Consider the following 14,482-nt stretch of genomic DNA (forward strand, 5'->3'; position numbering starts at 1 on the left):
TGACCAGTTTTGTCTTTCCCTCAAGGTGAACTATAAGGTCAGGCCAAGCTGATTGTTCAGCTCTGTGAAAGCAGATGAGAGCAGGTTTTGGCTTAGTCACACCAAGGAGCCAGAAATCAGCTGACTGACATCCAGCCCATTTTCTCTTTAATTATATCAGAGTCATGAAACCCGAACCCCAGTGTATGATCATGACCGGATCTTGGATCTGGTTTCTCTTTTATATCCATATATAAAATATATATATTATATACTTTTTGAGATAAAGGTGGGCAATATGTCAGAGAGTAAATATTGTGATATTGAAAAATATTTGTCTAATGCACACTGTGCACCTTTTGAGGGTAAAAAATCTACTTGTTTAACTACTGGTGATCATTTCTCTCTACTCACAGCTAAAAGCAACTAGGAGTGTTAATTTAACACTGGCAGACTTGCTGTTTTGACCCTTTTTTTTATTAAGCTCAAGTTCGAAGCTGACAGAATTTTCAGATTTTCAAAATCTCAGATTTCAGAATAAATACAATAGAAATGCAAAATTAATACTAATTATACAATTTTCTACAGTCATTTCCACGCAAAATTGTAATTTCCCCAGTATCTGCATTTCCCCCTTCACTGTACATGTGTGTTAACAATGTGTTAACTTAAAATGTTTGTAATAATTAATAATCACTCCTAACTTATATAGTAAGTTAACAGAATTTAGGACTAGGGATGTCCCGATCCTTTTGCCCCCCAGAGCCGAGTCTCTAGATGCTGAGTATCAGCCGATGCCAATCTGATCTTGGCAGGTAGTTCTGTTCAGCGTAATACAGTAATACTGGCCTAATGTACAATCCTATCCTTGTTACTGTACTGTTTTCATTTGACAGGTTGTTGCCTACCAGCTCTCTGCTTGCCTGTCTCATGTGGCATCACTCTACTGCCATTGTTGTGGCGGAGGCTATCAAAATACAGTGCCTTCCAAAATTATTCAACCCCCTGAAAAGTGGTCGGATTTGTCCGGATTGCAAATCCACTAAAATTTCAATATTTGTCAGCAGATAAAAAAAAGTTGCTGCCCATTCCCCATTGAGTAAAAGCAACACCTCAATACTACCACCCCCATGTTTCATTTTCCTGGACATCTCCCTCTGTAAGAGCGGAAAAGTGGCAGTGTTCCTTTTAAAAGCCTTCTGGTCTCTGGCTGGGTTTGTTGTGCTGTGTCCCAAACCCCACACTTGTACACTTTACTTCCTGCACTAGTGCATGCACTTATAATGGTAGTGCACCACCATGGGGTGGTTTGGGATGCAGACTTTGTGTTCGCTGTGAGAAAAATGGGGGAAATCTGTAGATTACATGATGTTACACTATGCCATATGCATCATTCTACACTACACAGTCATGCCAGAATATTAGGACCACATGAACTCATTCTATCAGCTTAATTTTTCATAAAGGAGCACTCTGTAGTTCTGTAACTCCTGTTCTTCAGTGCTGAGGACCCCACAGGACTGACCACCACAGGTGGATGAGCATTCTCAGCACTGCAGTGACACTGACTGACATGGTGGTGGCGAGTGTGTTAGGAGTGTGTGTTGCACTGCTGGTGGTATGAGTTGATCAGACACAGCAGTGCTGCTGGAGTGTTTAAACACTGTGTAAAACCCCTCACTGTCCACTCTCTATTAGACACTCCTACCTAGCTGGTCCACCTTGTAGAGACAATAAAGTCAGAGGCCGAAGCTAGCCCTCTAGCCCTTCATCAGTGCCCACAGGACGCTGCTGCCCACGGGACGCTGTTGGTTGGATACTTCTGATTGGTGAACTGTTCCCAGTCCAGCAGCACTGCTGTGTCTGATCCACACGTTCCAACAGCACAGCACACACTACTAACACACTAACCCCACCATGTCAGTCAGTTTGTCACTGCAGTACTGAGAATGACCCACCACCCAAATATTATAGCCTTCTCTGTGGTGGTCAGTCCTGTGGGGTCTTGATCAGTCTGGAATTAACGAATTACACAGTGCTCCTATATGCAAAGTGGAGTTGATATAATGGGCTGTAGTGGCCTATGGAAGAAAAAGATCATGTGGTTAAGAAAGACAAATGATTGGATGAAATCTCTATATTATTATTATTATTATTATTATTATTATTATTATTATTATTATTATTTCTGGTTAAAAGGTAATTAGCCAGTGTTCTGGAAGTCCTGATGAGACCTGTAAAGTGCTCAGAAAGGTGTGTTGAGATTTAGACACCATATTGGCCTGTTACCCATATTACCCATATCACCTGTTTGGCTATTGGCTCATACACTCTTAAAAATAAAGGTGCTTTTGCTTCCACAAAGAACCACGGTTCTGTAGGGATCCAAAAATGGTCCTTTTATGAAATCGCCTAGAGATCTATTTTTAAGAGTGTAGTTGACAGTTTAACCCTTTAAACTTCAGGCTTATTATTCAGTTGCTAGTCTTATTACTCTCACTACTATCGACTATTACGGAACTACTGTAAAGGTAATATGTAGATTATGTAGTTAGTGAAGACTGGAAATCTGTAGAACTGCGAGTTTTAAGAGGTTAAGACAAGAGTAAGATCTGTTTTGGGCCCAAATCTCCCCCAGATGTGGTCCATTGGCTTCTGTTATCCAGCTGTTATCCAGCTGTTATCCAGTTGTTTGAATGATTGCCACAGTAATTAACTGTATGCTACAGAAGCAAATGATGGAGAGAGATGAGTTGAGAGCTGAAGAGTTCGTCTAAAAAAAAGCCTTATTTTAAGAATACAAAACTACAAAGCTATGAGAAAGCTTAGTATGCAAAATCCCAGATCTAGAGGGCCAGAAAGAAAGCCAACGCCTTCTGTCCCATATGACAGATGGGGCCGAAAATAGTGAGTAAACAGGTGAGGTGCACCATGGGAATTGGAGTCCTCACTCGCAGCAACTCTTACACCTAAGCGACGGCCAAAACATTGCCGGCCTCAGCCAGCCTGCTGCCAGCCTGCTGCCATAGCGACGGCCCTCAGCGTCACCGGGTCCAAGCACAGCGTGGGGCGATGCTCAACCTCCTAACAGCCCATTGAGGGTTATGCTGGTGTGCACATTTTAGAGACAACACCAGGCAACAACCTCACTGATTCAGAGGAACGTGGGTCTGACGGAAAACATCCCTGAGCCCTTTTATTCCATCACAGGCGTATGATTGATGTTTTTTTTATTATTGTTGTTGTTTTTATTTTACATCATTTCTTTTTAATAATTGCGTTCTATTGAGCATCTCTCTTGTGGTTTTGCAGCCAAGGTTGAATTGAGGATTAGGTCTGACTGCAGTCATGGTCAAGTTTAATCTATGCTGAATTGCTCAATTGTCACACACTGCAAAAAATGACTTCGTAGCAAGTAAAATTCTCTGAAATCAAGTCAAAATATTTGATATTTCTCATTTTTACATAGTGGAAAAAAGTATGATTATTCAACATATTTCCAACCTATTTTAATTGAACAAGGTCATTTTATCTGCTGAAAGTGGTAGATAATGTAGATAATGTAGCTTGGTTCAAGTAATTATCTTTATATAATTCTTATTATTATTATTTTTCCCCCAACAAACCCATTCGTAGCTCCCCCTAGCTCTAGCAATGCTCCCTACACTAGGAGGGTAAGCACTCTTAGACTCTTGGAGAAAAGCATCAGGCACTACCACTCCAGCCAACAGACGCCTGTACTGGCCAACATCTTAAAAGTGATGAGGTAAGAGAGCGCCATCTACCCTTCAGGAGAGGGAGCACAGCTAATTGTGCTCTCTTAGACTTCGGCTGCTGATGGCAAAGTAGCATGGTTCAAGATTTGACCCCCCTGGGCTAACAGGAGCCGCTATCTAATTACCTCAATTAGCCAAAATTAGCTGTCAAGGAATATGACTTTAATAGATGACCTAAAAATGACCTATAAATGACCTAAAACAAGTGAATTAATCTTAATAAATATTTCTACAGTTTTAAAATTTGAGAAATTGTAGTTATTTAGACTAGACCAAAGAGGACTATACTTGCTCAGACATAATTTTTTTGCACTGTAAGAAGATTTTGTTTGTTTTTCCTCCCTAAATAGTGCAATATGTGATGTCTGAAAATGTGCCTATTTTTACTGTATGCCTTCATTTTTTATACATGTTGTAAAATCTAAATAGAGAATTTATGGAACGTTTCATATGTGTCTTTTTACTTCGGTGTGATGCGTCAAGATGATATTTCAACAGAAATATATTGGTTCATAAAGATGTCATCATATAATCAGAATCACTGTAAAGAATGGGGGGTTGAGGCAGGATGCAAATGCAAGTTACTTTGAAAGTAATCATTTTAATATCATCCCAGACAGAGGACACAGAATCCAGAACAGGAATGCCCATGATAAAACCACAAGGAACCCGAAATGCGGCCCAGTGACCATACATCAACATCAGACCAGGATCAGAGCAAACAGGAACACCAGGGGAGGATAACAAGAGGGCAGGGCTACAAAGGAGACACTGGTGGGAACACTAATGGCTGGGCGGGGCTAGGGCAGAGACAAGAGCACTAAATATAGCCATGTGCTGAAGAGAACATGGGGAAACCAAAACACAGACCCAGACCAGGAAGAGTCAACACAAGGGCAAGACGGAGACACCTGTTCCAATCACATGGATCTATTGGATACACACAAACCTTCCATCAGCACAGCTCTCCACTGTGATGGTCTTCCGCACTTTGGTGTAGACACTCCTTGGAGGGTCATCCTCAACACCTTGTCCCAGAGACGAGACATGCAGAGCTCTTAATGGAAGTCAATGAAAAATAAGATTTCATTCCAAGTCATTTTGGAGCATTTCTATTGGTCTGTCATGAAATCTTGGTCCAACAGTGACAGTGATATAAAGGAAGAAGGCCACAGATCCCTGTTCATGTTTCTGCATCTCATTCATTAGGAGAAACAGACTCATTGGTATGCAGAACCTGCCACCCACCTTATTCAGCACATTTACCGCCTGTGTTTGTCCGCTTGGTCTGAAAACCGTCTGACCTTTCAGACGTCCGATGTTGACCTTCGTTCATCCAACAGTCATATTATGATTCCAAAAGGCCATCTGCATCATGCTATTAAGTAATTAACGTAGTTAACAGGTCATGAATTACATCCCAGTTTTATTATGCCTTTATATCCACCTTATTTTGCCATGTGAAAAGCGCTCAAAGCTTCCACCTCCCACCTGTAGGGGGAGCCCAGGAATAAGAAATGCCTATTCTCGCATACTGCTGCTTTAAGTAAAAAAAAGATTAAAAATGAATTAATTAAGATGAACATTTTGACACCTGTTAATAAAGTCCTTTTAATCACAAACGTCATTTACAACACAGCTCTGGAACAGACCGTTGCTACAGTCACTTCATTTATTTCATCTTCTTGCGTTTCCTGGACTCAAGGCGGCGTTCGTAGTGGACCAGCGGAAGCTCCAGAGAGGCCATTCTGTGGTCATCCCGTAGGCCGGACTCCTCAGAGCTGAGAGAAGACTGGCGGGAGAGCGTGAGCCCCATGGCCTTCGCCACCTCCAGCATCCTATACACAGATATTTCAGATTCAGAACAGTTTAAAATGCAGCTGCTCACCACTAGGCTAATTTAGATCACTGCACCACACACCACCACATCACACACCATGTTTACATGTAGACGTTGTCTGATGTCTAAGTAGGAAGTATGTTTGTGAAGTATGTGATTGTGGTTGGGGGTGGAAAATGCTCAGATGCTGCTTTACAAGCCTATTTACCACCCTGTTATTTTACCTCGGAATGAAACACACTGATAATAATCTGCTTTAATTGGCTGCTTTACGTACTGTACTGTACTGTACTGTGACAGCATAGAATTGAATAGCATAGCCTAGCCTGGCATAGCTTTTTGTTTTTTTAGTATTTTGCAAGTATTCCTAAATGGTTAGCTGTTGCATTTAACCTCTAGCCAGTTATTGGGCTGGGGGTAAATATAATGAGCCAAGACTGTTACATTACAATGTTGGGGTTTTCGAATTGCCCCTTTAAAGCTACAACAAATACAGTTTCCCTGTACCTTTTAATGCCACTGATTACTGTTAGCTACATTAGCAAACTAAAATCTATCTTAACTGATCAAATACAGTATTTTATTTAGTTATATAGTTATGAGGAAAATGTTCAAATTGCTCCTTTAAAGCGGTGGTCTGCAAGTTTTGTGATATGGGGATTTAGAGACCTCTCTGGTGGGAATGTGTAATTGCACTGAGCATGTGCAAAAGTACTTTTTAAAAAGTGCATTGTGGTGCGTTCTTCTTTCAGAGTGGTTGAATCTAAACATTGCCGGTTTACATTTAGTCAGCGTCTCTGGTTGGACAGTGGGAGAACGAGCAGAAGTTCTGAAGACAGATTTTCATTTGGGGCCACCCATACCACCACCTCAGCACGAGATGCTTCATCATTCCATAGGCTACACTGTGTGTGTGACGTACACCCCACCACCAATAACACTATTTGTAGCATATTATTGTTTTTAACCTTACAGGGGGAGCAAATGTACAAAAATTAATACCCAATTAATTTGTACTTTTAAATACAGAGTGGTGTATATGGGTTCAGTAGACAAGGCAATGCATTTACAGTTAACAAGCTGACCAGTTTAACCAGTTAACCACTGGCAGCAGCCAACAACAGGAATTGCTTAACCTAGTATCAGTGACCCAAATATGAAAATAAAATATCGCTTTTACCTTTGTAATACCATTTTGTTTGATTATTCTTTTTATTATTATTATTTTTTAAATATTTTTATTTTATCATTATATCTTGGTGCTCCTGGGGGCCCCCTGGTGGCGTTGGGGCCCCCTTGAGCCGGCTCTGTCTCCACATTTGCTCTAGCTATTTGTAGCAGCGCATGGTTTTGCTCAGGTGACCAGCAAACGGTCCTGGATGACATGACATGGCCAGGAAAGCTGCCAGAAGGACCTACCAGACCACTCTGTCCGTTTTCAGAATGAGTATATTAGTCGCGCAGCACCATAATACCATTTATTACAACATTGTTGCCCCTCCCCGCTCAGAAACACTACTGCTTTTAACAGCTGAAAAAAATCTTAAGGACTGAACACCTTCTGATGGCCAGTTCTGCTTTGTGGAGCTTTTAAAATGTCACAGTAATGAACAGACCAAGAGAAGGACATTTGGTTTTCTGATTGAGAGAATAGATTATTACTCTGTGTGTGAGTGTGAGAGAGGATGAGCGTGACTGACCTGTTTTCACTGAGAGAGAGATCTCGGTGTAGGAGTGTGAGGTTTGCCGTCTGGCCGCCCATGTGCAGCAGCAGAGCCAGGCAATGACAGGCTAACTTTACTAGCATGGAGGCAGGCACTGTATTCCTCAATCTGGGAGTAGGAGAGGGGGGGGGGATCATGAATTCTTCATGTCATTTCTCACAAATTAGCACCATATCCAAACTATTTAGCAGATATATAAGCACTGTTTGCACAATCTGCGTAGCTTAGTTGTTACAATGTGATAAAGCTAAGCCTGCCGTGTGGAGGCTGTATTAGGCCGGGTGTGTATCCTGGCTAGCTCGCTGCTAGTTTATCTATATCTAGTTTACCTGTAGCTTAAACACACTACTCAGTAATCACACACACACACTTATCATGAAAGTGGTTTTTTTTTTACGATTAAAAATCTACATCACATGGACAAAAGTATTGGGACACCTGCTCCGTTATTGTTTCGTCCGGAATTAGGGGTATAAAAAAAGTGGGGTTATCCTCGTATCTTCGTTTGTTGGAATAACTGTTTCTACCAGATTTTGGAGGAGCATTGTTGTGAGGCTTCGTTTGCATTCAGCCGCAAGAGCGTTGGCGAGGTCAGGATGTTGGATGTTTAACACCCCACCTCATCCCAAAAGTACTGGATGGAGCACCACCATCCATCATTCCAGAGAACACATCTTCCACTGCTCCACAGCTCAATGCTGGGGGGCTAATAAACCCCTCTTGCCCACAGATGGCCTTGGTCATGGTGCCAGCAGGTTCATGTTTATCTGCTTCAGAGAGTCCTACTCTATTGATGATACATCACCATCACCAGGGACTAGACAAGCAATGGGTGCAACGTAAAGAAGCTGAATGTCGTCATTAGAATGGGGTGTCCACAAACATTTGGACATAGAGGGCATGTCTCAATAAATATACCCAACTCATTCAGTTGTGTTTGGTACTAGACATACACACACACAAACGCACCTTCCATTGGCATAGCTCTCCACCGTGAAGGTCTTCAGCACTTTAGTGTAGACACTTCGTGGACAGTCATCCTCATCAACTTCTCCAAGCAAAACCCCAAAACGAGACACACAAGCAGACCATAAGCAGCCTTTAGAAACAAAGCTAGAGGCCTGGAGAACAATACACTCACACACTGGTGGACTGTTCACCATCACTCACGTTTGTGGCTGACCTTCTTGTGCCGGGCGAGTCTGATGAGGAATAACAGGTACCAGGCACAGCGGGCCTGTCTCTCTCGAGCTTCAGTAGTGTTGGGCAGACTCTCCAAATGTCTCAGCACTGTCTCTGGACTACAGACAACACACACACAGATCAACCAAGGTCCTGCTGGAGGAAAGGTCTTCTCATTCTTTACTACAGTGTATATATTATACACCAATCAGCCATAACATTAAGACCTCCTCCTTGTTTCTACACTCATTAACCCTATTCGTACAAACATGGTTCTTTATGGAAAAGGGGTTCTTCTATGGCATCACTCCAAGAACCCTTTGTTTGACCTTAATTATTAGGAGTGTACAGAAATGAAAACCCATGAAGGTACGAAAGCAGGACCCAGCTGCATTTTGAGATCAAAATCGGGTGTTAAACAGGGGCAATTACTGTGGAATCACTTCAGTCAATCAATGCAGATCAAATATCCACTAAGACTGTCATCCACTAGAACGGTTTTTAGTCTCAGCCCATCACATTCATCAACAGCTGATCATCATCATCAGCTTCAGGCCATAGATATTACTGATAAACTATTACTGCACCATTGTTCATATTATTATGAACAATAAAATTCAATTATATGTAGAGTAATTGATATGTAAATTATATGTAGAGTAGCTGTATATTCAGAATTCTGATATTGACAATGACATGCATTTCCTAATGATCAATCCCAAATAAGCAAACAGTATTATCACCAGACCTCATCTAGCTACCAAATCTGCCTATATGACTACTGCTGGAAGCAAAAAAGCCCCAATCTCTGCTCACCTGCCGCTATTTCTCATCTTCACGAGGTCTTCAGAAGTCAGTGCTGCCATCTTCTCACCGACCTGCTTGAGTGACTCAAATTCGACTGGAGACAAAACTAACGTGAAGTTAAGGAGCTTGTGGCTAGCAGTCAGAAATAGGGATATTGGTGGATCAGGATCTGGGCAGATCCAGGAATGTTTTAATGGACGAAACATCGTCCACTTTAAGCCCGATTCACACCCGATCCTTTGTTTTCGCCGCTGTGCTGCTATGTTAGAGGCTCCATAAAAGGGCATTATGCAGAAGAGGGGTATTCCAGGACTGCTGTGGGATATGAGGGGCATCATTCAGACAGTCCTTGTAAACATGCAAATGTCTGTGTTTATGAGCTCTTATCATCATATAAACACAGCAGACCATGGGTGCCCAATCTCACCATTGCAGAGAGGTCAGATCCCACACACCTGATGCTGTATTAGTTTAGCGCCGAAGCTACATATGTCATCCGTAGCCGGGAGTCAAAGAGAGCTTAGCTGGCCACATTCTCTCTATGTAGGAAGGACAGCCCAGGGGCTTTACCTTATAGGGTGCCCAAGGGGAAACCAAGCTAAACAGTGGAACTGCCAGTGACTCAACTGGAGAAAATATTGGATTTGAACACAAGCTGGACCGAATAGGTCCTGAAAGAGGTAAGTGGACAATTCTGCAATTGAGATTTTTTGCTGAACCATTCCTTTACAGGTGGTGAAAAGGTTATTGAGCTAAAGCGCCTACAAATCAGATAACACAGCAGACAAGCTAATTTGCTGGTCATGGGAAGGATACTGCCACTGAAAGGGTAAACGTCCTCGGCCTTATCTGCGTCCCGGTTACACGGTGGGAGGAAGAGAGCAATCTCTGTCTGAGCTTCTGAATTAGCCACCTCCTGCTGTAAAGCTGAGAAGACAGAGATAACGTTTGTCACAGGAAACATGTTTTACCCTAAGCATAATTACTGTGGTCAGTTCAACTTTGTTGATTTGGCTGTTCTTCTGTGGGTCATTTCAAAGCGTGCATACTATATTGACAAAAGTATTGGGACACCTGCTCATTCATTCTGTCAATGGTATTACACACACACACACACACACACACAAAGGTTATTCTGCTTTTGTTGGTGTCCAGGGAAGGCTTTCTACTACTTTTTGGAGCCATAGTTCATCATCCCACCGTATCCCCAGCTTACCCTAAAAATACTGGATGGAGCACCATCCAGTATCATTCCAGAGAACACAGTTCTTCCACTGCTCCACAGCTCAATGCTGGGGTGCCTTATACCCCTCTAGCCCACGCCTGGCATTAGGCCTGGGGCAACTGTCAGTACTTCTCTACTCTTCATTAGATGGGGTGTCCACAAACATTTGGACATATAGTGTGTGTATGTTCACAGAAAAAAAAGACAAGACAGGCCTCAGGTGGATCTACACCTCTTCTAAAAGGTTCTAAAGTTACTGATTTGGGATCAGAGACACACAGCTGTCTGTGGGTTTACCTTCCAGGCCTTTCTGGTCTATCACGTTGCCGGCAGCACGGGCCACGGCCTTCTGCAGCGTTTCGTTTCCGACCTCGTTCAGACGTCTGGAGCTCAGAGCACGCTTCTGCTTAGTCGTGCCAAACGCCTCAATGAGAGCGTCCACCTGCAAGCGCAAACATCGGGTCTTCTGCTTTAGAACCTTCTGACCAAGCATCAGATATATGAAGATATATGCCTCAGCTCCTTCTTGTGCAGTACAGACTCACCTTGTCTCTGTAGGTCTTTGTCTCATTTTTATCAGCATTTGTTGTAGTTTCTCCTGGAAAGATCAGACAAAACAGCAAATTACTTTAATTATAGAGTCCATATGTGGGAACTCACCTGCAAAAACATCCTATTAAAACTTACTGCATTTCTTCATTTATATATCCCGGTCTATAGAGGGTATGCACTGATGTCACAGCTGCAGCATTTATTATTAGGGAAAACGGCCAAACCGGGAATGACACAAGCGACTATCTGCTTAAGCTAAAAGCAGCTGGACTCAACAGCGGCCATTCAAATTCCTGAAGATCCAACGGTCCATAGACAGAGATGTGTAGCCGGTGACATCCAGCTAACTGAGGTCTTTAGAGGATAAAGCCTCATATCTGAGAGCACACATTTGAGAGGGTCTTTGGAGTGTTCTCCACTGTTTTCAGGCTCATTCAGTAGACTGGCGCATCCAGGTGTGCTTGCTTTCCCTCTTCCTTGAACTTAGCATGTCGCTAAATCCATAACTACAGTGATTCTATGAATTGCAGCCATCCATTAGCTTCTTCATTAGCTCTCTTCTCTTTAGCTTTCAGCAGTCTGTAAAAGGAGAGCTCTGAATTCCTGCTGAATCTGTTTGTACAGTCAATCACACAACAGCTCTTTCTCGTTTGAGTGTTTTAGCATTTTCTGTATTCACACCAAACGCTCCTTGTCTTTTTTGCCACTCAGTGGGCATGGCCGCAGTGACGCCCGCCACCTGTGATGTCATGTGCATACCCTCTATTCAGCCTACCACCGATTAGCCATGCCCATTCTTTCAGCTCTTGAAGGCTTTTTGAATGAGGCACTATGCATGACAGCCAATCAAAACCGAGCTTGTAGCATTTTTGAATAGACTCTTCAATAGACAAACGATCAGGAGGGTATTTCATAAACCAGGATTTCTCAGTATGCTGCCTAACAAATGGGAGGACAAATGGGAGGGCTAGTCAAAAGGTCAAACACCCCATCCTCTCTTTCTGATTATGGGCTCAAAAGATGTAGCTAACCAAGACGTACCACGCTTAGATCAGTTTGTGTGATGTGAGTACCTGGTATAATGGGCTGCAGGTTGAAGAGCTGAGCACTTTGCACCTTCATCTCCATGGTCCTTTTGTCCAGCACACCCACAAAGTACCTGTAAAGAATCAGAGGACCATCAGAGCCCTCAAAAGCTTATTGAAGACCCCGTTTGGGACAGGCCTTGATGCAGGCTGGATGTTAACTCTCCATAAATGGTAGGTCTTCAGGAATGGGCTCTGGTGGAAGCCCTGGTGTAACCTAGCCTACCTGCAGAGGTTGTTGCACTGTAAGGAACCCGTACCAAAGTTGCTCCCAACGTAGGCCAGTCTGTCCGATTCTGCAGCCTAAACCACAAAGCACACACAGCACGTCTGACACTGCTTTCTCCTGATAACAGACACTCAGCATTTCTTGTCACACTGTTTCTTACCACAATCCGCCTGCTCTTCTTTCTTGGGTTGGATTCATCAACATGTTTGAAGAGCTTGAAGTCCAGCTGGTCAGTATTTTTCACATGTCCATTGGAGAATTTAACTGCAAAAACAGGGCTGTGCTGTGAGGAGGACTGAGAAGGACCACATTCAGTGTTGGGACACTAAAAATATAGGGACTGGATTCACTTCCCATCTGAGATCGGTTCAGTTCAAAAGACCGGCTACTTTTATACTTATGTTTTATGGAAATGTATGGGAGGTGTATTGCTGTCAAACTACATTAAAAAATGGTCAGCATATCGTTGTTATAAAGTTAACAGCTTGTTATTGGGAGAAAATATCTTGTTATTATGAGATAATGCCATATAGCAACAGCATATAGAGCATTTCATGAAAGAGTGAGATATCAGATTGTAAAAATAAATCAAATAAATAAATAAAAAGAGTAGCCTGTCATTTTACATCTCATAAGATATTTTCTCATAACAATGAGATATTTATTTCTTAATACAACATAACAAGTCAGAATAGTGATATGCTAAAGCCTGTGTTCTTCATCATATTATCTTGTAATAACAAAATGCTTATTTTATAATGATGACATAACGCGTAATAACAGTATTCAGAAGAATAGTCTGTTTGACATATTGTATTGTGATAATGTTTTTTTGTGATAATGAGATGCTTGTCATAATTACAACTTAACCACCCATAATAAGGACATGCTGAGGAATGGTCTACGTCGTTTTATGCCATATTTTGTTTAAATATATTTTCTCGTGATAATGACATCCTGAAGAATAGACTGTTGTTGACATATTATCTTGTGATAATTGTTTTTTCATGTGATAATGAGATGCTTGTCATAAGTACATCTTAACCACCTGTAATAACGACATGCTGAGGAATGGTCTATGTCGTTTAATGCCATATATTTTCTCGTGATAATGACATCCTGAAGAATAGACTGTTGTTGACATATTATCTTGTGATAATTTTTTTTTCATGTGATAATGAGATGCTTGTCATAAATACATCTTAACCACCCGTAATAACGACATGCTGAGGAATGGTCTTTGTCGTTTAATGCCATATCTCGTTTAAATATATTTTCTCGTGATAATGACATCCTGAAGAATAGACTGTGGTTTGACATATTATCTTGTGATCATTTTTCTTGTGATAATGAGATACTTGTCATAATTACAACTTAACCACCCGTTTTAATAACGACATGCTGAGGAATTGCCTACGTCGTTTTATGCCATATCTCGTTTAAATATTAAAATATACATTTTCTCCTGATAATGACATCCTGAGGAATGTTGCAACACGTTATCTCGTCATAACGACTTATTTCACACGTACGACATACCATCTCGTGATAGCAACATGCTGATGTTTATTTTAATTTAAATTTAATTAGACAGGATTAGTTAAAATCTTTACTGTGGTTTTCAGCTAGGTCAACTCTGCCCAGCCCTACACAGCCACAGTACACCTCAACCCACGTGGGTGCCTGAAAGTAACGATTACCAGCGTATATTACCCCACTGTTCGCCCAAACCCTCACCTACTGTCCAGTTAGAGAGTTTTATACAAAGATCGAGGCTAATCTTACCAATAACAGCGTGGTCTTGGCCGTTTTCTTCACACGGTTTCCAAACACAGGTCGCAGCCATTGTTGTTGCTGCTGCTGCTGGATGACTGTGAAGCTCCGCAGCTCTGTCGAGCTGACCGGCGCTGTCTGGTGGTGACCACAAGAATCACCTATACCGTCCACTTATAATTAATAAATAAAATACAATTTTTACTACGTCTCTCAAACCTAGATATACGAGACAAAGGTTAATATTGCTAACATGCGCTAAAATAGTTTCAGGCTACAGGGACTTTTATTATATTTGCCTTGTTAGCTA

The 14,482-nt window shown here is 41.9% G+C and overlaps 1 protein-coding gene across 1 annotated transcript; it reads right to left on the minus strand.

Moving 5' to 3' along the window:
• Positions 1–5,348: 5,348 nt before the first annotated feature.
• On the minus strand, positions 5,349–14,440 carry polr1e (RNA polymerase I subunit E). Its single transcript, XM_072670604.1, has 12 exons — positions 14,185–14,440; positions 12,560–12,663; positions 12,397–12,473; positions 12,159–12,244; positions 11,079–11,131; positions 10,831–10,975; positions 10,125–10,235; positions 9,318–9,414; positions 8,490–8,620; positions 8,289–8,367; positions 7,296–7,427; positions 5,349–5,593 (listed from the first exon to the last, which is right to left on the minus strand). The coding sequence occupies exons 1-12, from the start codon at positions 14,243–14,245 to the stop codon at positions 5,428–5,430; spliced, it is 1,242 nt and encodes a 413-aa protein (XP_072526705.1). The 5' UTR covers positions 14,246–14,440; the 3' UTR covers positions 5,349–5,427.
• Between the last annotated feature and the right edge of the window lie 42 nt (positions 14,441–14,482).

The sequence above is a fragment of the Salminus brasiliensis genome, chromosome 24 (genome assembly GCF_030463535.1).
Source record: "Salminus brasiliensis chromosome 24, fSalBra1.hap2, whole genome shotgun sequence".
Classification (NCBI taxonomy): Eukaryota; Metazoa; Chordata; class Actinopteri; order Characiformes; family Bryconidae; genus Salminus; species Salminus brasiliensis.